The sequence below is a fragment of the Protopterus annectens genome, chromosome 13.part0 (assembly GCF_019279795.1).
Source record: "Protopterus annectens isolate FY-2018-M chromosome 13.part0, PAN1.0, whole genome shotgun sequence".
In the NCBI taxonomy this organism is placed as follows: Eukaryota; Metazoa; Chordata; order Ceratodontiformes; family Protopteridae; genus Protopterus; species Protopterus annectens.
The window spans coordinates 190,108,973-190,132,810 of record NC_056747.1 but is presented as its reverse complement, the minus strand read 5'-3'; the positions used below and the strand labels follow the sequence as shown (position 1 = coordinate 190,132,810).

Genomic DNA, 23,838 nt, shown 5'->3' with positions numbered 1-23,838 from the left:
AAGATTTACATTTTAAAAATTTCTTGGAAAGGAGGAACAAGTTGTAAGAAAAAAAAAATAGAGAGAGTGAAACGACATTTTTGTTCCACATCATCACTAGGTATAATAGAAATTGATGGAACTGTTGAGCAGTTCAGGCAGAAGAGTGCTTTTACTGGAGATGGACAGTAGAAAGGTGGTAGGCACTAGAGCTGCCATTAAGGAGGTGGGAGAAGTAAGGTTGCCATAGCCAGGAGGGTAGGGGCAGTTAACGAGACTAAATTCTTCCACAGTTTCCCCTTCACTCCCTTTCTCACATCCTGAAGTGCAGATTTCCCTGCTTCAGTAGAAACTAGTTCCAGCTGATTTGACGGTTGAGTTAAGGGAGTTATGTTACATTACAGAACAGATTTCAGAAACTTCTCTCCATTCGTAGGAGTGCCTGCCATCTCTTCAGAGTAGAAAGCGCAACCAGTTTTGCTTCGGCTCTTGCTGTGGTACACAGGAACAAAGAAAGATCCCCCCCCCCCGACTTTTCTTAATCTCTAAAAACAATTGTCACTAGAAGCCCATACTAAACCTATCCATATTGAACTGTTTTAAGAGTAGCTAAATTTAGAATGCTAACTTTACAAGCCCTCCTTCCCTTCATTCATGTAAGTCACGCTGCTGGTAATTCTGGATTTGAAGGATGTCTGATTGCTTTGCCTCCATTGACCTAATTGAAGTTTGTTTTTTTCCACTGCACTTGTAGTGTTCAGTAAGTACTTGACACCAATGTCTGCCAGTCTGAGAACCAGATGGAGTTGCATTTACCCTTACCTAGATGTTTGCTTAATCCAGGAGTCCACCTTTTAGATCAGATTCCAAGGAGCACTGCAATATTCACATTCATTACTTAACCAGATTTGGGTTCTCCTTGAACTTACTAGAGTCCAGCCTAACAAGCGAGTACTTGTGTGTTTTAGAGGCCAAAGGTAAGGAGGCTTTTTCTGCTCCAGGACAGACTCTCTTAATTGGCACTGCTGTTTGTCCGTAGAGCCCAGAGGGTTGACATAAGTAGCCTGTACATTACTGAAAGTGCTAGGCTATATGTCTGCTCCAATCCTTGTGGTACCATTGGCCAGATTCTGCATGGGGAAATAAGTGAGTACCTCCGGAATCTCTTGGAGCTTCGGCACCTCCTGGAGAAAGTAAACATCCCAAAAGCCCCACAGCAGTGAAGGAATTAGTTTTTTGACCTTGGCAGAAGTTGGCCAGTTCAGGAATCATCCTTTTTGACCACGGATAGTACTCTGATGTTGACAGTGGATGCTTCAGACTGACTTTGACTTTGCTTGTGGGAGAGGTAAATACTTCCGTAGTAAGAAAAGGCGATGTTTATTCTGCCCTGCATATTTAAGACACTGACACCTGCACATGCTGAAGATTCTGACAGCACATCTGATAAAGCTGGACTGATAAAAATGGACTGTAGGGTTGACCATCTGGAACTTTTGTTTGGCGACAGACAGGTTTGTGGTTAGAAATTGCGACTGCAATTCACCCACATTGCAAAAATCTTAAATGCTTGCAAAAGGACAAAAGAGACAACATTTGGCAAGAGCTAGAAGTTACTGTGGAACATTTTGATCAACATGGTAATCATCAACCAAAAGAACCACCCACAAAGAAAATGCGAATACATGAACTTAAATCAGACTCTAATGATGAGCCAATGATGCCTCTTGCCTCCTTTGAGACAACAGTTGTTGAGTGATGCAGACTTGGAAAAACAAATTCGCATTTACTCCAATCCAGTGCAGTGGTGGAAGGTACACAAGGACAATTACCCAGTCCTGGCTAAGTTGGCCAGAAAATATTTAGCACCCCCAACCACTACTGTCCCTTGTGAACACCTGATTTCAGAGTCTGAATATATTGTCAATAAAAAAAGAGCATCCCTTGAACCATCTTAACTGGTCTGCTGAAGCAATTGGCTGAAAAAGTAAGTGGCAACATCAGTGTCTTGTTTTGTCTTTTATTCACTCTGTTTATATCAAAATGTTAGACTAGTATGCTTGAAGGAAAAAATGATTGCTAATGCAGTTAATTTTAATTAAAAAATAATCATAATTAATCACTTGAAAAATTTTAATCGAACAGCAGCATTATGTGAGACTTTTACCCTTTGGCTTCTCTTTTTCTCTAGGTATGTGTATACATGGTTATGTTTATATGGGATCTACTTCAGAAGCTTGAAGTTTCAAAACTTCAAAATTCAAATGGCTGAGACCATAAGATCAAAGTTTTGTAATTTCAAAAACCTAAAAAAAAAAAAAAAAAAATTAAAACAAAAACATTTTTTTACAGGGAGCAAGCACTCCCCACACCCCCTGCTAATTAAATATATCAACTCCGAGATCTCACTACAGTGAAGAAAACTGTAAATATCCTGTTTCGCACTGTACAGCAATCTCCATTCAAAATATTCAAAGTTTCAAAACTTCAATCTTATGGTCTCGGCTTTTAGAAGCTCGAAGTTTTGAAACTTCGAGCTTCTGAAGGGGATCTGTTTTATATATACATACAACACGCACACTGTTTTGGGACACTTGTTTCCTCAACATTTTTGTCAATTTAACATGACGAAACGATGCATTCTTTTTGTGTAAGTTTTCATTTTTTGCAGTAGATCATAAAAGATGAACTTGGCTAACATTGACATTTTCTTTTTCTAGTGACATTATGAGAGAAAAGCGACCCCCTTCTCCTGATGTTATAGTCTTATCCGACAATGAGCCTTCCAGTCCAAGAATGAATGGATTAACAAAATTATCATCGAGAGAGACCAACACAGAAATGCTCATGGTAGGTTAAATAATTTTTCATATCCAGTAATCTCAGTATACAGGATGAGATTTCTAGAATTTGTATATGCAACACCACTTACTGAGGGCAAGTTTGGCAATTTCTGTTTGTAGAATGTAGTGAAGATTCAGAACTTTGTTTTGAAAGTCTTATTGAAGCTTTTCGTGATAGAGTAATGGTACAGGATTGTAGCTCCATCATTATCACCTTCAGGACTATGTTCATCTGGCTGTGAGATGTTTCCCTTGATGTAAAAGTGCCTTCTCTTTACCTGTGACCCACTAGTCCCAAGGACCTTGTTTCCAGACCTTTTTAGCTATCAAGTGTCACCCGGCTTGAGAAAATAGTCCCAAGGACCTTGTTTCCAGACCTTTTTAGCCATCAAGTGTGTCACCTGGCTTGAGAAAATGGCCCCAGGCTATCATCTTTTTTTTTTTTTTGCAGTAGTCCTCCTCAGAATAGTATAGAAATATATTACTGCCAGTATGTGTTTCCTATGGACTGATTTAGTGTGTAGTGTGTACATTCTTTTTAACAGGTAGTTTGTGATTTGCACTCCCCTTTCTCAGTTGCCATTTAGTTGCCTTCTTACCTAGCTGGAATTTGTTCTGGTTTCCATGTGGTATAGGTGGATTTCTTTACAGTCATTTAGCATTAGTAGAGGAGTGTTAACAGTGTTAGAAGTTGTGTTTATATTGCTTCAGTTTTAGCAGCTTTGTGTGGTGGTTAATTACCATTTTGGCTTGCTTGTTTGATTTTATTTTCGTCTCTGGTAGTCTGAGTAACTGTGTGCAAATAAGGTGCGTGTGTGTATGTATGTCTATATATATATATATATATATATATATATATATATATATATATGTGTGTGTGTGTTCAGATGTCCTTCAAGGATGCATCTGCAGTCATAACATATGGGTTGTCCTGCCTCAGGCAGCCCTTCGGTCGGCCGGATTCCAAAGTCTGGGTCTGGCCTCGGCTGATGTCGCACTTCACCTGACGTCATAGCTCCTGGGGTATAAAGGCATCAGCCGACGCCATTTTCCCCAGTCTTTCTTGCCGCGCGGTGCCCGAAGCAGAAGCTGTTCGCAAGTGCCGGTCGGTCAGACCCAGAGATTTCAGCTACCGAAGACTTCTAAAAAAGCTAAGTACTCCGTTGGGGACTCTTTCTTGCCTCAGCTGATGTCAGACAAAGTAAATAATTGTTTAACTTGTGGGAAACAAATACCTCATAAGGATTTCCACTCTTACTGCCTTCCTTGCTTAGGCCCAGACCACGACGTATCAGCTTGTTTAGCCTGTGCTTCCTTCAACCGACGGACTCTTAGACGTCGGTCGGAGTTTGCAGAAGAGTTTTTTGGTCCCGCTTTTGCATATAAAATGCCGTCGGAGACTCCGACTACACATTTAGCCAAAAAAACGCAAGGAAAAGGACCGACACTCGCGGCCCGCGGTTTCGGCTGAAACCACGGTTAGGCCTACCGCGAGTGTCTCGGTTTCGGCTGAAACAGAGTCCTCGGTTCTTCCTTCTGCCGAAAGCATGCCTCCGACAACCGAGGCCACAGAGGCCCCGGCTGAGTCGGCTACAGAAATTCCTACCGAAGAAGCAGGCGCACAAGAATTGTCCGACACCATTCCGTTGGACATCTCTACTCCTGCACGTGGGGCAGCTAGACCCCCTGCTTCTATGTCTATTAAGGCCTTCTCCAGGGCTAAAGCAGCTAAACTTTCCAAGGCCTTACCAACAAAGGCTTCCTCTCACAGACCTTCCTCAAGTTCTCAGATTCTCAGCCTTGCTGAGGACCTTATATCTCTGATCAGGGGATCCCAACTTCACCCAGACAGGGCCTCACAACCTCCTCCTGAAAAAAGGCCTAGGACTGAACCCCCTGAACCTCTCTCCTCTGACTGTTCCTTGGATGGATCGGATTTATCAGACCATCAGGAAGGACCATACTCACCTTATGAGGATTCGGATGCAGAAGACTCAATTCCTTCTGCCTCCCCCCCAGAAGAATTTTCATTTGGGGAAACTCTACACTCAATGAGGGAACACTTTCATTGGCAGGGTCAGGATTTTTCTGATTCTAGGAAAAGGCTAAGGACTTTTTTACACTTGCCACAGCATAGGCCTTTAGCCATACCACCTGTAGTATCAGTTGTTGATGATGCATACAATGATGCCAGTTCTGCCCCTGATTCTCTTCCCCCGGCCCCTGCCAAACCTGACAGATATTACAGGGTCCCGGATTCTCACTTCCACTTGTATAAGGCCCATGCTGCAGACCCAGAAACTATTTCTCAGGGCCCTAAGGGTGTTGCAGCTGCCACTGCCAAAAACCCCCTACCCTCTGAAAGAGAATCAAGAGCATTAGAGAGATGGGGTAAAAAGGTTTATACATCTGCTACTCTTTCTGCCAGGGCTTTAAACTGTCAATTTCACATGATACAGTACCAGGAATTTTTGTTAGATCAGCTGAATAAAAAGTTTTCCTCTCCTGAACCTTTAGACCGTAAGTCCCTTCAGGATTTGGTACACAACTCTCAGCAGGTCAGTAATCATTTCTTAAAATGTGGCTATGATGCACTGGAGGCTTCATTTAGATCAGCTATGACTGGAGCAGTGATTCGAAGGCATGCCTGGCTAAAAGAGCAATCCTTGCCAGACCATGTTAAGTCTAAACTCCTAGATGCCCTATGGAGAAACAAAGTTTATTTGGCTCCCCTGCACAGGAGGTTCTAAAGAAAGTGGAAGAAAAAGCAAAATCTGTGCAAACAGTCAAGGATTTTCTGCAGGTCCAACCTCCGAGGTTCAGCAGAAATTGGCCTTCAAAGAATTGGTCCTTTCCAGACACCTCCAGAGCACAGAGAGGCAGAAATAGACGCCCAAGAGGCAGAGGTCAATCAAGGGGTGCCTACAGGGGTCGTCAGTGGCAACCTGCCAACCAGAGGAGTACCGCCACAGCTGCGACTACAACCACTTCCACAGGACAGACACAATGACTTGGCTCTGATTCCGCCTACCAGGGAACAACTAGAAGCACCCTTGGGCGGAAAGTTAGCTTTATTTTCAGAAAACTGGCATTGCATTACAGGAGACAAATGGACATTGCAAACAATAGACAAAGGCTACAGGTTTCACTTCCACACTTTACCAAAAAAGAGAGGAAATGCCAAACCTTCCACCAAGCCAGAAGTCAGAGGCTCTAAAACAAATCATCAACTTACTAAGGATGAGAGCAATAGAAAGGGTACCATCTATGGAACAAGGCCAAGGATTTTACTCCAGACTATTCCTTGTACCAAGAAAAGAAACTCAATGGAGGCCTATTCTCGACTTGTCCGCACTGAACACACATCTCATTGTACCAAAATTCAAGATGCTGACCCTACAGCAACTTCTTCCCATGTTGGGCAAGGAGTCTTGGCTGGTGACTCTAGATCTCAAGGAGGCATACCTGCACGTCCCTATACGACCAGATTGCAGAAGACACCTCAGATTTCTTGCAGGATCAGAACATTATCAATTCTCAGCATTGCCCTTTGGCTTATCTACTGCGCCCAGAGTATTCACAAAATGCCTGGCATCAGTAATTGCACATTGCAGACTTCAGGGAATTCAGATCTACCCATACCTGGACGACTGCCTAATACAAGCGGACAACAAGACAAAAATAATAAAGGATTTGGCCTATGTCATACAACTGTTGCAAGCCTTGGGATACACAGTCAACATACAGAAGTCAAGACTAGTGCCATCCCAAAGGATAACATTTTTGGGTGCAGAACTGGACACAATAACTCAGACGGCTTTTCTCACAGATGAAAAACAAAAGCAACTACCAGTCTACTTCATGGCATTGACAAGACAAACTCAGCTTACTGCAAGGAAAGTCCTGCAGGCCCTGGGGTTCATGGCATCGTGCATAATCTTGATCCCACATGCCAGGCTGCATATGAGAAAATTACAATGGTACCTAAGGAATGTATGGTCTCAACACAGACACAGTCTAGAAACCATGATACCAATCATTCCATGCCTGAAAAAAGAATTCCTGTGGTGGGCTCAGGCCTGCCAGACCAACAGAGGGTTGCCTTTCCACAAACCACAACCAAGGCAGACCATCACCACGGACGCCTCAGACCTAGGCTGGGGGGCACACATGATCTGGTCTCAAGACCAGCTGAAACTACACATAAATCTAAAGGAGATGCTGGCAGTGAAGCATGCAATCGAGGCATTCAAATCATTCCTCCAGCAAGGACACCTGCTGATAAGGACGGACAATACCACAGTCATGTGGTACATCAACAAACAGGGAGGCACGCATTCCTACCCTCTATGCCGGATGGCAATGGACCTGTGGAACCTAGGCCTGAATCTCAACATTCAACTGCAGGCCAGATTCGTACCAGGAAAAGAGAATTCACTAGCAGACAGCTTAAGCAGAACTACCACAGATGCTCACCAATGGATGCTGCATCCAGACATCTTCAAAACCATAACAAAGAAATGGGGAATGCCAGAGATAGACCTGTTCGCCTCCCCACTCAACCACCAACTGAAGAAATTCTGCTCAAGAGAATACCACCCACAAGCCTGGAGGGTGGACTCCCTTTCTTTCAGCTGGAAGGCCCTGACAGTTTATGCCTTTCCACCTCTCCCATTAATGTACAAAGTTCTACTGAAGATCAGGGAGGAACAACCAAAGGTGATTCTGATAGCTCCAGACTGGCCAAGGCAGCATTGGTACCCGCTACTGAGAAGCATGTCTCGGACAAACTCATGGCCTCTACCTCTATGGCCTTTACTTCTAACGCAGAACAACTACAAGACCCTGCATCCAAACTTGAAAACGCTGCAACTAACTGCCTGGAAAATTGCATAAAACAAAACCAATCTGTTTTATCTCAGAGGGTCAAGGACATTATCCTGGAGGCTCGCAGACTGTCCACAAGAAAAACATACTCAGCCAAATGGAAGAGATTCCTCATTTGGAGTGCATCAAAGGGAACAAATTTCACACTGGCAAACCTAGCACACATCCTAGAATACTTAGCAGAACTGTTTCACAATGGCCTGTCCTATTCTTCCATTAAGATTCATGCTTCAGCAATTTCAGCAGAGTACAACATGGATCCTCCTATTTTCTCTCACCCTCTCCTCAGACAATTTTTAAGAGGGATCAAAAATGTAAAACCTCCAAGGAAACCACCTCTGCCTGCATGGGATCTCAATTTTGTGCTGGAAAAATTAACACTTCCCCCTTTTGAACCAGCAGCATCAGCAGACTTACAGTTCTTATCTTGGAAAACTGCTTTCCTTCTAGCAATCACTTCAGCAAGAAGGGTATCAGAGTTACAGGCATTAATGGGCAGTGCAGCCTTTCCTTATCTTTCACCAGGATAGAGTGTCTCTGAGAACCAATCCTACTTTCATGCCAAAGGTGGTATCCAGGGTATCCTTGAACCAAGCTATTCATTTACCTACGTTCTTCCCTAACCCACAGAACAGGGGGGGAAAACTACTGCACACCTTGGATGTACACAGACAACTGCGCTACTATCTGGACAAAACTAAAACCAGCAGAAAAACTGACCAGCTTCTGGTAGCATATGCAACAGGAGTGCAAGGAAAAGCAATTTCCAAACCGACAATTTCAAAATGGATAGGAAATTGCATTTGATTCTGCTACTCTTTTCATGGAAGGACAGCTCCTGAAAATATCAGGCCTCACTCCACAAGAGCCACAGCCACCACTACAGCTTTTCTACGAGGAGTGGCTACCAAAGACATTTTAGAAGCTGCTACTTGGAGCTCCGTGCATACATTTGCTAAGCATTACAATCTTCCTTTATACTCCAGATCCCGAGCAGGTTTTGCAACTGCAGTTTTACAAGGGATCTTAACTACACCATCATTATCTTAGTGCCTCCTCCCCCAGTTTGGCTATGGTATTCTACCCATATGTTATGACTGCAGATGCATCCTTGAAGGACATAGTACAGTTTTGTACCTACCATAAATGTAGATGTCTGATAGGTATGCATCTGCAGTCAGGATTACCCACCCTCCTTCCCCTCTGTGGTATTCGTAGGGTACTTACCCCTCTCTTAGCTAGCTGGGGGAATCTATTATGGTGTATTTGTTTGTATGTATATATGTATATATACTTTTTGCTTTCTACTGTTTGGAATTTTCTACTTTTATCCAAATTTAGCCTTCCTAGAGGGCACCTGGCATCTGGGGCAAGAAACACTGAGGAAAATGGCGTCGGCTGATGCCTTTATACCCCAGGAGCTATGACGTCTGGTGAAGTGCGACATCAGCCGAGGCCAGACCCAGACTTTGGAATCCGGCCGACCGAAGGGCTGCCTGAGGCAGGACAACCCATATGTTATGACTGCAGATGCATACCTATCGGACATCTACATTTATGGTAGGTACAAAACTGTACTTTTTATCTTTCTGGCAGTAAGATTTAACTTATTCCCTCCAATGAAGCTCTGGAAGTTTGCACAGTAACTTCCAGTGGGTGGAGCCGAAGCTTTTTGATTGAAATGTGCAGACATTATTTGATTCTAACAAACATTCTTATCTCTGGAACCATAGGTGTTACTAAAGAAGTGTAAATGGCAAACTCTTCAGCACAAACCTATCTTTGTAGTGGTAGCATTGTTTAGGTTCTAGGTTTTAAACTAGATTTTATAAGTCACATTGGGTCTAGGTTTTAAACTAGGTTTTATAAGTCACATTAAACATAGTAACTATTAAATTTGTAAAATTTTGTAAACTTGATATTTCGGCAACCACTGAAGTTACATGTGTACTGTTTATACCATTTTGTTCCTCCAGGTGAGAGCTTTCATATGAGGCTAATCAGTTCTGTCTGTGCTACTTGATTGAGATATTTAGAAATGTTTGACATTTATGACAGTAGAGGAGGAGGAGGAGTGTGAGGGCAGCACCAAGGATCAAATGGTGGAAATTGAAAAAGAGTAATTATGAGGTGGAGTTCAAGGAAGGTTAAGACAGGCGCTGGGTGGCAGTGAAGAGTTACCAAATAGCTGGGAAACTACAGCAGAGCTAGTAGGAGAGATGGCTAAAAAGGTGCTTGGTGTGACATCTGGAAAGAGGAAGGAGGACAAGGAGACGTGGTGGTGGAATGAAGAAGTACAGGAGAGTATACAGAGAAAGAGGGTGGCGAAGAAGTGGGATTGTCAGAGAGATGAAGAAAGTAGGCAAGAGTATAAGGAGATGAGGTGCATGGCAAAGAGAGAGGTGGCGAAGGCTAAGGATAAGGCGTATGAAGAGATGTATGAAAGGCTGGACACTAAGGAGGGAGAAAAGGACCTGTACCGATTGGCTAGACAGAGGGACCGAGCTAGTAAAGATGTGTAGCAGGTAAGGGTGATAAAGGATAATGAGGGAAACATACTCACAAGCGAGGAGAGTGTGTTGAGCAGATGGAAGGAGTACTTTGAGGGGCTGATGAATGAAGAGAATGAGAGGGGAGGCAAGGTTGGATGATGTGCGGATAGTGAATCATGAAGTGCAGTGGATTAGCAAGGCTGAAGTAAGGATAGCTATGAAGAGGATGAAGAATGGAAAGGCTGTTGGTCCAGATGACATGCCTGCAGAAGCATGGAGGTGTTTAGGTGAAATGGCAGTGGAGGTTTTAACTAGATTGTTTAATGAAATCTTGGAAAGTGAGAGGATGCCTGAGGAATGGAGAAAAAGTGTTTTGGTACCGATTTTTAAGAATAAGGGTGAAGTGCAGAGCTGTAGTAACTACAGAGGGATTAAATTGATCAAGTCACATCATGAAGTTATTGGAAAGAGTAGTGGAAGCTAGGTTAAGAAGGGAGGTAATGGTTAGTGATCAGCAGTATGGTTTCATGCCAGGAAAGAGCACTACAGATGCGATGTTTGCTCTGAGAGTGTTGATGGAGAAGTACAGAGAAGGTCAGAAGGAGTTGAATTGCGTCTTTGTGGACTTAGAGAAAGCATAAGACAGGGTGCCTAGAGAGGAGTTGTGGTATTGTATGAGGAAGTCGGGAGTGTCAGAGAAGTGTGTAAGAGTGGTACAGAATATGTACGAGGGTAGTGTGACAGCGGAGAGAGTGACGGATGTGTTTAAGGTGGAGGTGGGATTACATTCAAGTATCAGCTCTGTGCCCTTTCTTATTTGCAATGGCGATGAACAGGTTGACAGACGAGATCAGACAGGAGTCCCTGTGGACTATGATGTTTGCAAATGACATTGTGATCTGTAGTGTGTGTAGGGAACAGGTGGAGGAGACCCTGGAGAGGTGGAGATATGCTCTAGAGAGAAGAGGAATGAAGGTCAGCAGGACTAAGACAGAATATGTGTGTGTGAATGAGAGGGAGGATAGAGGAATGGTGAGGATGCATGGAGTAGAAGTGGCGAAGGTGGATGAGTTTAAATACTTGGGATCAACAGTTCAGAGTAATGGTGAGTGTGGAAGAGAGGTGAAAGAGAGAGAGTACAGGCAGGATGGAGTGGGTGGAGAAGAGTGTCAGGAGTGATTTGTGACAGACTAGTACCAGTAAGAGTGAAAGGGAAGGTCTACAAGAGGGTAGTGAGACCAGCTATGTTATATGGGTTGGAGACAGTGGCACTGACAAAAGGCAGGAGTCTGCGCTTGACGTGGCAGAGTTGAAGATGTTAAGATTTGCACTGGGTGTGACGAGGATGGACAGGATTAAGAATAAGTTTATTAGAGGGTCAGCCCAGGTTGGAATGTTTGGAGACAAAGCCAGAAAGGAAAGATTACATTGGTTTGGACATGTGCTGAGGAGGGATGCAGATTATATTGGGAAATAAATGCTAAGGATGAAGCTGCCAGGTAACTGGAAAAGGGGAAGGCCTAAGATAAGGTTTATGGATATGGTGAGAGAGAGGAGGGATGCAGATTATATTGGGAAATAAATGCTAAGGATGAAGCTGCCAGGTAACTGGAAAAGGGGAAGGCCTAAGATAAGGTTTATGGATATGGTGAGAGAGGACATGCAGGTGGATGTTCATCGTGCATACAGCTGCAGTCATAACAGATGGGTTTTCCTGCCGTCAGGCGGGTCCTCTGTCGGCCGAATTCCAAAGTCTAGGTCCGGCGTTGGTTGTTGTCGCTTCCTCCCTGACGTCAGTGTGACAGGTATAAAAGATCCAGCCAACGCCATTTTCTTTTGTCTTTGTTGCCACGCGGTGCCCGAAGCAGAAGCTGTTCGCAAGTGCCGGTCGGCTAGCTCCTGAGATTACGAATATTTTTCAACCAAAGTCTTCTTGAAAGCTAAGTACCCCATTGGGGAAACTTTTCTTGCCTCAGACCGATGTCAGACAAAGTTAATAACTGCATTTCTTGTGGGAAGCAAATACCGCATAAGGATTTTCATTCCCTCTGCATTCCTTGCCTAGGCCCAGACCACGACGTCTCGGCCTGTCGTTTTTGTGCTACATTCAACAGACGCACTAAGCGTCGGGCGGAGTTCGCCCAACACTATTTTGGCAAAAAATTTAATTACGTTATGTCGTCTGATACTCCGACTCCAGTTTTGAGTAAAAGACGCAAAGATAAGGACCGACATACGAGGTCCGCGACTTCTACCGACACCACGCCAAAGCCGACTACAAGTGGTTCGGTTCTCAGTGAGGTGCCTACGCAGCCCCTGACTACCGACGACACTTCATTGGCGGTGTCTTCTGTGCCCGAGGTCGCAGGCTCTTCGGCCCACACCCCGACTACAGATACCGAAGCCACTATTGGCGGTGAAACTCAGAGTTTAGATAAACCTGCCACCTCTCAAGGTGTCTTCAGGCCTTCCTCTTATTTTTCGATCAAGGCTTTCACTAAGTCTAAATCAGCCATGCATACTAAAAGACAAGCTCCACAGGGCCCTTCTCAAGGCCCCATGCCTAAAAAGCAGATGCTCAAAATGGCTGAGTATTTTATTACTCTTATTAGGGGTTCTCAACCCTCCCCGGACAAAAGACTCAGAGTGGAGGAAAAATTCCCCTCCTCGGACCAGGCCTCCATTATTTCAGAACATTCTGAAGACCAGGAACATTCTTATTCCCCTTTTGAAGATTCTGATGCAGAGGAGTCCATTCCCTCTGTCCCCCCCCCCCCCGAGGATTACTCTTTTGGGGAAAGCTTACATACCTTGAGGGAACACTTCCACTGGGAAGGCCAAGAGTACTCTGACTCCAAGAAAAGGCTTAGGGATTTCCTCTTGCTCCCTCAGCACAGGCCTCTGGCTATACCTCCTGTCTTAGACATTCTAGATGATGTGTATTAGGAGGCCTGCCTTAACCCAGATTCTTTACCTCCAGCTCCAGTCAAGCCTGACCGGTATTACCGGGTTCCTGACTCACACCAATTCCTATACAAAAGCCATGCAGCTGACCCAGAAACTATATCACAGGGCCCCAAGGGAATCAAGGCCTCCACTGCTAAAAATCCATTACCTTCAGAGAGAGATTCCAGAGCTTTAGAAAGGTGGGGGAAAAAGGTATACACCTCGGCCACCTTAACCATGAGGGCATTAAACTGTCAGTTCCATATGTTAAAGTACCAACAATTTCTGTTATCATAGTTGAGAAACAAAATGTCACAACCTGAACAACCAGACTTGAAGGAGTTGCAGGATTTGATACATAGTGCAGAACAAGTGGGTAAACATACCTTGCAATGTGGTATTGATGCTTTAGAGGCCTCATGTAGAGCTGCTGTTACAGGATCAGTCATTCGTAGACATGCCTGGCTCAAAGAGCAAACCTTACCAGATCATGTCAAAGCTAAATTACTAGATGCCCCTCTGAAAAAAGATGTATTGCTTGGTGTTAAAGCTGAGGAGGTATTAAAGAAAATGGAGGAAAAGGCAAAATCAATGCAATCAGTAAAAGATTTCCTACAGGTACAACCTCCACGTTTCAGTAGAAATTGGCCTTCCAAAAATTGGTCCTTTCCAGCCACGGACAGACCCCAAAGAGGTAGATACAGGCGCCCGAGGGGCAGAGGGCAATTTCAAGGATTGTTTAGAGGCAGACAATGGCAAGCACCCACACAAAGAGGTGGTGTGAGGATAGTTCACAGCCATTCAGAAAGCAGAACCAATGACTTCCCCTTTGCATGCCAAGCAAGGCTCAAATGGCAGCACCTTTAGGCGGAAAACTGGCATCAATTTCGAAAAATTGGCATATTGTCACAAAAGACAAATGGATCCTGGACATTATAGACAGAGGCTGCAGGTTCCACTTTCACACCCTTCCAAAACTGAGAGGCATGCCAAACCTGCCACACAGTCAAAGGGCAGAGGCGCAAAACCAAATTTCAGATCTCATGGACATGAAAGCTATTCAAGAGGTACCTGTACAAGAACAGGGTCAAGGTTTTTATTCCAGACTATTCCTCGTACCAAGGAAGGGAAAAGATTGGAGACCTATTTTGGACCTATCCATCCTGAACACATTTTTACCCGTGCCAAAATTCAAGATGCTCACATTATAGCAGCTTCTTCCTATGCTGGGCAAGGAGTCTTGGCTGGTAACATTGGACCTCAAGGAGGCATACCTGCATGTCCCAATCAGACAAGATTGCAGAAAATACCTCAGATTTCTTACAGGTTCAACCCATTATCAATTCTCTGCATTGCCCTTTAGCTTATCTACTGCGCCCAGAGTGTTCACGAAATGCCTGGCATCAGTAATCGCCTACTACAGACTTCAAGGGATACAAATATACCCATATCTGGACGACAGCCTTATCCAAGCGGACAGCAAGCGCATACTTCTGAAACATCTGGCGTTTGTAATAATGTTGTTGAATTCTCTGGGATACACAGTCAACAAAAAGAAATCAAGGCTAATAACCCTCTCAAACAATTTTCCTGGGTGCCAGCTTGGATACAAACACCCAGATGGCCCACCTTACGCAAGAGAAACAAGGGCAACTAACTTAATACTTCAGAAAACTGGCAACTTTCACCAGGCTGACTGCAAGGAAAATCCTGCAGGCTCTGGGATTCATGGCATCTTGCATCCTACGAATCCCATGTACAAAGCTGCATGTGAGGAAGCTTCAATGGTACCTAAAAAACCTATGGTCTCAATACAGCCACAGTTTGGAAACAATAATACCACTAATTCCATGTCTTCAAAAGGAATTTCTGTGGTGGGCTCAAGCATGCCAAAGAAACGCAGGTCTCCCATTCTGCAAGCCTCAAGCAAATCAAGTCATCACAACAGACGCCTCTGACTATGCCTGGGGGGCACACATGACAGATCGGTGCATTCAGGGCAAATGGTCCCAAAAAGAAAAGCACCTACACATCACTCAAAAGGAAATGCTAGCAGTAATAAATGCTATTATAGCTTTCAAAGACCTACTGCATCCAGGCCAGCTATTGATAAGGACGGACAACACCACAGTAATGTGGTACATAAACAGGGAGGTACCCATTCATACCCCCTATGCAGGCAAGCCATGTCTCTTTGGAACATGGCTCTGGAATTACAAATCGAGCTTCAAGCACAGTACCTGCCAGGCAAGGAAAACACACTGGCAGACAACCTAAGCAGAAATATGACAGATCCACACAAATGGATGTTGTATCCTCAAGTTTTCACAAAGATAATTCGAGCCTGGGGAAGGCCAGACATAGATCTCTTTGCCTCCCACAGAAATCACCAATTGGCAAAATTCTGCTCAAGGACCTTTCATCCGCAGGCCTGGAAAGTGGACGCACTCTTTCAGTTGGACAGCAATGACAGTTTATGCCTTTCCACCTCTCCCTCTGCTGCCCAAAGTTCTACTAAAAACCAGAGCAGACAGACCAAAGATGATTCTCATTGCCCCAGACTGGCCAAGACAACACTGGTACCCACTCCTGAAAAGCCTGACGCATTCCCCACCATGGATCCTGCCTCTAATGCCTCTTCTACTGACTCAGCACAACTTCAAAACTCTTCACAGTCAGCTGAAAACGCTCAATCTAGCCGCATGGAAGATTCCTTAAATTCACAACAGGCCCTACTCTCCAAGGAGGTGCAGGATGTCATTTTGGAGGCCAGAAGACCTTCTACTAGAAAAGCCTACTCTGCAAAATGGAAACGGTTTTGTGCCTGGAATGAGAAAAAGGGTCAGAATCCTGGAATACTGAATTTACCTCAAATATTACAGTACCTGGCTGAGATGCTAAGCAATGCAAAATCCTGTACCCTCAGAAAGGGACTCCAGAGCACTAGATAGATGGGGGAAGGTTTACACCTCAACTACTCTAGCTATGAGAGCACTAAATTGTCAATTTCACATGCTTAAATACCAGCAATTCCTAATGTCTCAAATAAAACAAAAGATGGGCACGCACCCTCAACAGTCTGAATTTAAGGAAATGCAAGATCTGTTGCATGCAGCTGAACAGGTGGGCAAACATACTTTACAGTGTGGTTTTGATGCCTTGGAAGCTTCCTCTAGAGCAGCTGTTACTGGGTCTGTTATATGTAGGCATGCTTGGTTAAAGGAAAAATCTCTGCCTGATCATGTTAAAGCAAAGTTACTGGATGCACCCTTACAGCAGGATGTCTTATTTGGGGTTAAAGCAGAGGAGGTTTTAAAGAAAATGGAGGATAAGGCAAAATCTATGCAGACGGTCAAAGATTTCTTACAGGTACAGCCCCCACGCTTCAGCAGAAATTGGCCAACAAAAAATTGGTCCTTTGCAGCTTCTGACAGACCACAGAGGAGTAAATACAGGCGCCCAAGGGGCAGAGGACAAGCACAAATCCCTTACAAACCTCGCCAATGGGGCACTGCAACACAGAAGGGAGGAGAAGACAGGTCCCAAACTACTAGAAGGCAAGCACAATGACTGAAACCTTGAACTGCCAAGCAAAACTCTCTTGGCAGCTCCCTTGGGAGGAAAATTAGCACTTTTTTGCAGACAACTGGCGCATCGTCACAAAGGACAAATGGGTCCTAGACATCATCTCACACGGATACAGATTCCATTTCCACACCTTGCCAAGGATAAAAGAAATGCCAAACCTGCCACAAAATCAATGGGCAGAGGCACAAAACCAAATTACAGCTCTCATGGACATGAGCGCCATTCAACTGGTACCTACACAGGAGCAAGGCCAAGGATTTTACTCAAGGCTCTTTCTAGTCCCCAGAAAGGACAATGCTTGGAGACCCATTCTGGACCTTTCAGTTTTAAACACCTTCTTGCAAGGACCCAAATTCAAGATGCGAACACTACAGCAGCTTCTTCCCATGTTGGACAAGAAAGCTTGGCTAGTAACGTTGGACCTCAAGGAGGCATACGTGCATGTCCCTATCAGACAAAATTGCAGAAGATACCTCCGTTTCATTGCAGGTTCAACCCATTACCAATTCTCTGCACTGTCCTTTGGCTTATCTACTGCGCCCAGGGTCTTCACAAAATGCCTGGCACCAGTAATTGCATACTGCACAGAGGAATTCAAATATACCCATACCTGGATGACTGTCTCATCCAAGCAGAAAGCAAGGACATTCTCTTACAACACCTGGCTTTTGTAAAACATCTTCTAAGTTGCCTAGGGTACACAGCAAACGAAAAGAAATCAAAACTAGTGCCCTCACAAAATGACATTCCTGGGTGCCAGCTTGAATACAACGGCCTAGATGGCTTATCTGACGCCAGACAAACTACAATTAACTCAGTACTTCAGAACAATGGCAACAAAGACCCAACTCCCTGCAAGACAAATTCTGCAGGCCTTGGGCTTCATGGCATCTTACATACTATTAATACCATTTGCAAAACTGCATATGAGGAAATTACAATAGTACCTAAAAAGCGTATGGACTCAACACATCCACAGCTTGGAAACAATGATTACTCTCATTCCCTGCCTTCAACAGGAGTTTCTATGGTGGTCACAGGCATGTCACCTCAACAAGGGTCTGCCTTTCACCCTACCCCCAGCCAAGCAAACTATGACAACAGATGCATCGGAATATGCCTGGGGGGCACACATGGCAGGACGGTGCGTTCAGGGCATATAGACAGCAGAGCAAAGGAATCTGCACATCAATCAAAAAGAAATGCTAGCTGTACAAAATGCTCTGACAGCCTTCAAGGACCTCTTTCATCCAGGACAGCTTATCATAAGGACAGACAACACCACAGTAATGTGGTACATAAACAAGGGGGTACACACTCCTCCCCTCTATGCAGGCAAGCAATGGCCTTGTGGAACACAGCACTGGCTTACCAAGTTCAATTACTAGCTCAATTCCTGCCAGAAAAAAAGAACACTTTGGCACATGACCCAAGCAGAAACCTCATGGATCCCCACGAGTGGAAACTGGATCCACAAGTATTCACAATGATAGCTCAAAAATGGGGGCTCCCAGACATAGACCTGTTTGCCAGCCCTCGAAACCATCAGCTAACAAAATTTTGCACAAGGACTTTTCACCATCAAGCTTGAAAAGTGGACGCACTCTCATTCAGTTGGAAAATGCTAACAGTATATGCCTCTCCTCCAATGTTCGTTGTGTTACCCTGCTGCAGTCATTACACTTGGGTTATCCTGTCGTCAGGCAGTCCCGTAGTCGGCCGGAATTCCAAAGTCTTGGTCCGGCGTCGGTTGCTGTCGCTTCTTCCCTGACATCAGTGTGCCAGGGGTATATATTGCATCCGACGCCATTTTCTTCAGTCTTTCTTGCCGTGCGGTGCCCGAAGCAGAAGCAGTTCGCAAGTGCCGGTCGGCCGACACCTGAGATTTTCGAAGTCGAATTTCAGATCCGAAGTCTTCAATAAAGCTAAGTACCCCATTGGGGAAATTTTTCTTGCCTCAGACCGATGTCAGAAAACGTTAGCAATTGTATTTCTTGTGGGAAGAAAATACCTCATAAGGATTTTCATTCTTACTGCATACCTTGCCTAGGCCCAGACCACGATGTCACTGGTTGTCGTTTTTGTGCTAGGTTTAATAAGTGTACTATAAAAAGACGCTTTGATTTCGCATGACACTACTTCGGTAGAAAATTTAACTACACAATGCCGTCGGAGCAACCGACTACCGGCCTGCACAAAAAATGCAAGGATAAGGGCAGGCAGCCTAGACCCAAGCCAGACTCCGAGGCCTCGGCTGGACCGGTCTCCGGTTCACCGGTCTTCAGTGAGGCTCCGACGCAGCCCCTGACTACCGCAGATCTGGAACCCGAGACCGCTTTGGAGCCTTTGAGGGAGAGTGCTAGGCCGACGCAGCCATTTTGTTTAGCCCTTACCGACGACACTGCAGAAAGAGATGCCGGTGCTGCAGAAACACCTTCGGTTTCTGAAGGCGTTTTCAGACCGACGCTCACCATAAAAACGTATCCTAAGCTTAAGACTCCTATTAAACCTAAAAAGACTGCACTTCAGTCTCCAGTTCAAGGCCCCATGCCTAAGAAACAGATGCTCAAAATGGCTGAAGATTTGATCTCTTTAATCAGGGGTTCCCAACCCCCACCCGACAAAAGGCCTAGACAAGAGGAAGATTATGCCTCCTCTGATCAAGTGTCTATTTCCTCAGGCTCCTCCGAGGACCAAGATTACTCCTTCTCCCCTCATGAAGATTCTGATACTGAGGATTCTATTCCCTCAGCTTCCCCTCCTGAAGACTACTCCTTTGGGGAAACTTTACACACTATGAGGGAACATTTTCACTGGGAAGATCAGGACTACTCTGACTCAAAGAAAAGGCTCAGAGAGAGTTTCTTTTACTCCCCCAGCACAGACCACTTGCCATCCCCCCAGTTTTAGACATTGTGGATGATGTTTACTTAGAATCCAGTTTGAACCCAGATTCTCTGCCTCCTGCTGCAGCCAAACCTGACAGATACTATAGAGTGCCTGACTCCCACAAATTCCTTTATAAAAGCCCTGTTGATGATCCAGAGACCATCTCCCAGGGTCCCAAAGGGGCTAAGGCTTCTATGGCAAAAAATCTGAAAGGGACTCCAGAGCACTAGACAGGTGGGGGAAAAAGGTTTACACCTCAGCCACTCTGGCTATGAGGGCACTAAATTGCCAATTTCGCATGCTAAAATATCAGCAGTTTCTAATGTCTCAGTTAAAACAAAAAATGAGCACACTCCCTCAACAGTCGGAATTGAAAGAAATGCAGGATCTGTTGCATGTAACTGAACAGGTGGGCAAACATACTTTACAATGTGGGTTTGATTCTTTGGAGGCTTCCTGCAGAGCAACTGTCACTGGGTCAGTTATACGTAGGCATGCTTGGTTAAAGGAACAAACTCTGCCTGATCATGTTAAATCAAAGCTTCTAGATGCTCCCTTATAGCAGAATGTTCTTTTTGGAGTTAAAGCAGAACAAGTCTTAAAGAAAATGGGAGGATAAGGCAAAATCTATGCAGACAGTCAATGATTTTCTACAGGTACAGCCCCCTCGCTTCAGCAGAAATTGGCCAACAAAAAAATTGGTCCTTTCCAGCTACTGACAGACCACAGAGGGGTAAATATAGACGTCCAAGAGGCAGAGGACAACCACAAGCCCAATACAAACCTCGACAATGGGGCACTGCAACACAGAAGGGGAGGAGAAGACAGGTCCCAAACTACCAGAAGGCAAACTCAATGACTTGCACCTCATCTGGCCAAGCAACACTCTTATGGCAGCCCCCTTGGGAGGAAAACTTGCACTTTTTTCAGACAACTGGCACATTGTCACAAAGGACAAATGGGTCCTAGACATACACGAGGATACAGATTCCATTTCCACACCTTGCCAATGAAAAGAGGAATGCCAAACCTGCCACAAAATCAATGGGCAGAGGCACAAAAACAAATTTCAGCTCTCATGGACATGAGAGCCATTCAACTGGTACCTACACGAGTACAAGGCCAAGGATTTTACCCAAGACTCTTTCTAGTTCCCAGAAAGGACAATGCCTGGAGACCAATTCTGGACCTTTCAATTCTAAACACCTTCTTACAAGTACCCAAATTCAAGATGCTAACACTAAGCTTCTTCCCATGTTGGGCAAGAAAGCATGGCTAGTAACGTTGGACCTCAAGGAGGCATACCTGCATGCCCCTATCAGACAAAGTTGCAGAAGATACCTCCGTTTCATTGCAGGTTCAACCCATTACCAATTCTCTGCACTGCCCTTTGGCTTATCTACTGCGCCCAGGGTCTTCACAAAATGCCTGGCACCAGTAATTGCATACTGCAGACAAAGAGGAATTCAAATATACCCATACTTGGACGACTGCCTCATCCAAGCAGAAAGCAAGGACATTCTCTTACAACATCTGGCTTTTGTAAAACATCTTCTAAGTTGCTTGGGGTACACAGTAAACGAAAAAAAATCAAAACTAGTACCATGACAAAATATGACATTCCTGGGTGCCAGCTTGAAAACAACGGCCCAGAAGTCTTATCTGACGCCAGACAAACAACTACAACTGACTCAATATTTCAAAACAATGGCAACAAAAACCCAACTACCTGCAAGAAAAATTCTGCAGGCCTTGGGCTTAATGGCATCTTGCATACTACTAATACCATTTGCAAAGCTGCATATGAGGAAATTACAGTGGTACCTAAAAAGCGTATGGTCTCAACATAGCCACAGCTTGGACACAATGATATCTCTTATTCCCTGCCTACAACAGGAGTTTCTATGGTGGTCACAGGCATGTCACCTCAACAAGGGTCAGCCTTTCACCTTGCCCCCAGCCAGGCAAACTATGACAACAGATGCATCGGACTACGCCTGGGGGGCACACGTTGCAGGACAGTGCATTCAAGGCGTATGGACTGCAGATCAAAGGAATCTGCACATCAATCAAAAAGAGATGCTAGCTGTACAGAATGCTCTGACAGCCTTCAAGAATCTATTACTTCCAGGACAACTTACAATAAGGACGGACAACACCACAGTAATGTGGTACATAAACTAACAAGGGGGTACACACTCCTACCCTCTATGCAGGCAAGCAATGACCTTGTGGAACACAGCTCTGGCTTACCAAGTTCAGTTACAAGCTAAATTCCTGCCAGGAAGAAAGAACACATTGGCAGACGACCTCAGCAGAAACATCATGGATCCACATGAGTGGAAACTGGATCCACAAGTATTTGCAATGATAACTCAAAAATGGGGCCTTCCAGACATAGACCCGTTTGCCAGTCCTCAAAACTATCAGCTAACAAAGTTTTGTACAAGAACACTTCACCATCAAGCTTGTAAAGTGGACGCACTCTCATTCAGTTGGAATAACCTGACAGTATATGCCTTCCGTCCATTGCCTGTCCTCACAAAGGTGCTTCTGAAAGTCAAAAAGGAGAGACCACGAGTGGTACTCCTAGCCCCAGACTGGCCACGCCAGCACTGGTACCCACTATTGAGGAATATGGCCCAAGGCCCACCTTGGATTTTACCACAAATTGCCCATTTGCTCACACAGCAAAACAATCAGATTCTTCACAGCCAGCACAAAACCTTAAATCTGGCTGCATGGCAAATCATCTAAGCATCCAGCCAGCACCACTTTCCCAAGCAGTTATGGATGTTATTCTGGAAGTTAGGAGGCCCAGCACCAGGAAGGCCTACTCGGACAAATGGAAAAGGTTTTGCACCTGGAACCAAGCTAAAGGCCAAAACACACTTCAGCCTCACATGCCTCAGATTCTACAGTATTTAACTGAGATATTGCACAAATGACTTTCTTTTTCTTCCATTAAAATCAATGCATCAGCTATTTCAGCCCACTACAACACGGATCCACCCTTATTTTCACATCCACTTCTAAGGCAGTTCCTCAGAGGGACAAAAAACATTAGGCCCCCCAGGAGAGCTCCTACACCAACATGGGACCTCAATTTTGTTCAGGAAAAACTTGCGCTACCTCCCTTTGAACCAGCTTTCTCTGTGGATCTACAGTTTCTATCATGGAAGACTGCCTTGCTGCTAGCAATAACTTCAGCTAGAAGAGTCTCAGAGCTGCAGGCACTAATGGCAATGGAACCTTTCCTCATTTTCCATCAAGACAGAGTTTCTCTGCGAACTAATCCTTCCTTCATGCCTAAGGTGGTTTCCAGTGTGGCTTTAAATCAAACCATCCACTTACCCACCTTCTTCCCAAATCCACAGAACAAAGGAGAAAGGCTCCTGCATTCCTTGGACATTCACAGGCAACTTCGCTACTACTTGGATAAAACTAAGGTTTTCAGAAAATCTGACCAGCTCTTTGTATCCTATGCTACAGCTTCACAAGGGAAGGCTATATCAAAACAAACCATTTCAAATGGATAGGACATTGCATTCGTTTTTGCTGTACCCATCATGGAAAACCAGTTCCTACTACCATTAGGCCCCACTGTACCATGGCAACAGCTACTTCTACAGCCTTCCTCAGGGGGGTTCCAACCAAGGAAATTTTGGAAGCTGCAACTTGGAGTTCAGTACACACCTTTACCAAACACTACCACTTACCACTTTACTCTAAGACTAGAGCTGGCTTCGCCACTGCAGTTCTGCAGGGCCTTCTAGCCTCCTCTAACCCTCTATGACTCCTCCACCCATCCTTAGCTTTGGGATTCTACCCAAGTGTGATGACTGCAGCAGGGTAACACGATGAACATAGTACAGTTTTGTACCTACCATAAATGTAGATGTTCGAGTGTTCACCCTGCTGCAGTCCATGTTACCCTCCCTCCATCCCCTCTGATCTAACTGGCTAAATCTCTACAATACCTTCCTGATGTATTTGCTTATAGCTAGAGGGATTTTGTGTTTGTGCACAAATTGCTTAATTTGGTACTAATTACTGACCACCTTTTTGGGGGCACCTGACATCGGGGGCAAGAAAAACTGAAGAAAATGGCGTTGGATGCAATATATATACCCCTGGCGCACTGACGTCAGGGAAGAAGCGACAGCAACCGACGCCGGACCAAGACTTTGGAATTCCGGCCGACTGCGGGACTG

The 23,838-nt window shown here is 44.8% G+C and overlaps 1 protein-coding gene across 1 annotated transcript in view; it reads left to right on the top strand.

The window, feature by feature from the left end:
* The window catches only part of GATAD2A (GATA zinc finger domain containing 2A), a 1,922,743-nt gene that overhangs the window by 950,202 nt on the left and 948,703 nt on the right, over nucleotides 1-23,838 (top strand). The window contains exon 3 of the mRNA XM_044054781.1: nucleotides 2,700-2,829. Within this exon, the coding sequence (XP_043910716.1) occupies nucleotides 2,700-2,829 (130 nt within the window). The remainder of the gene's footprint in view (nucleotides 1-2,699; nucleotides 2,830-23,838) is intronic.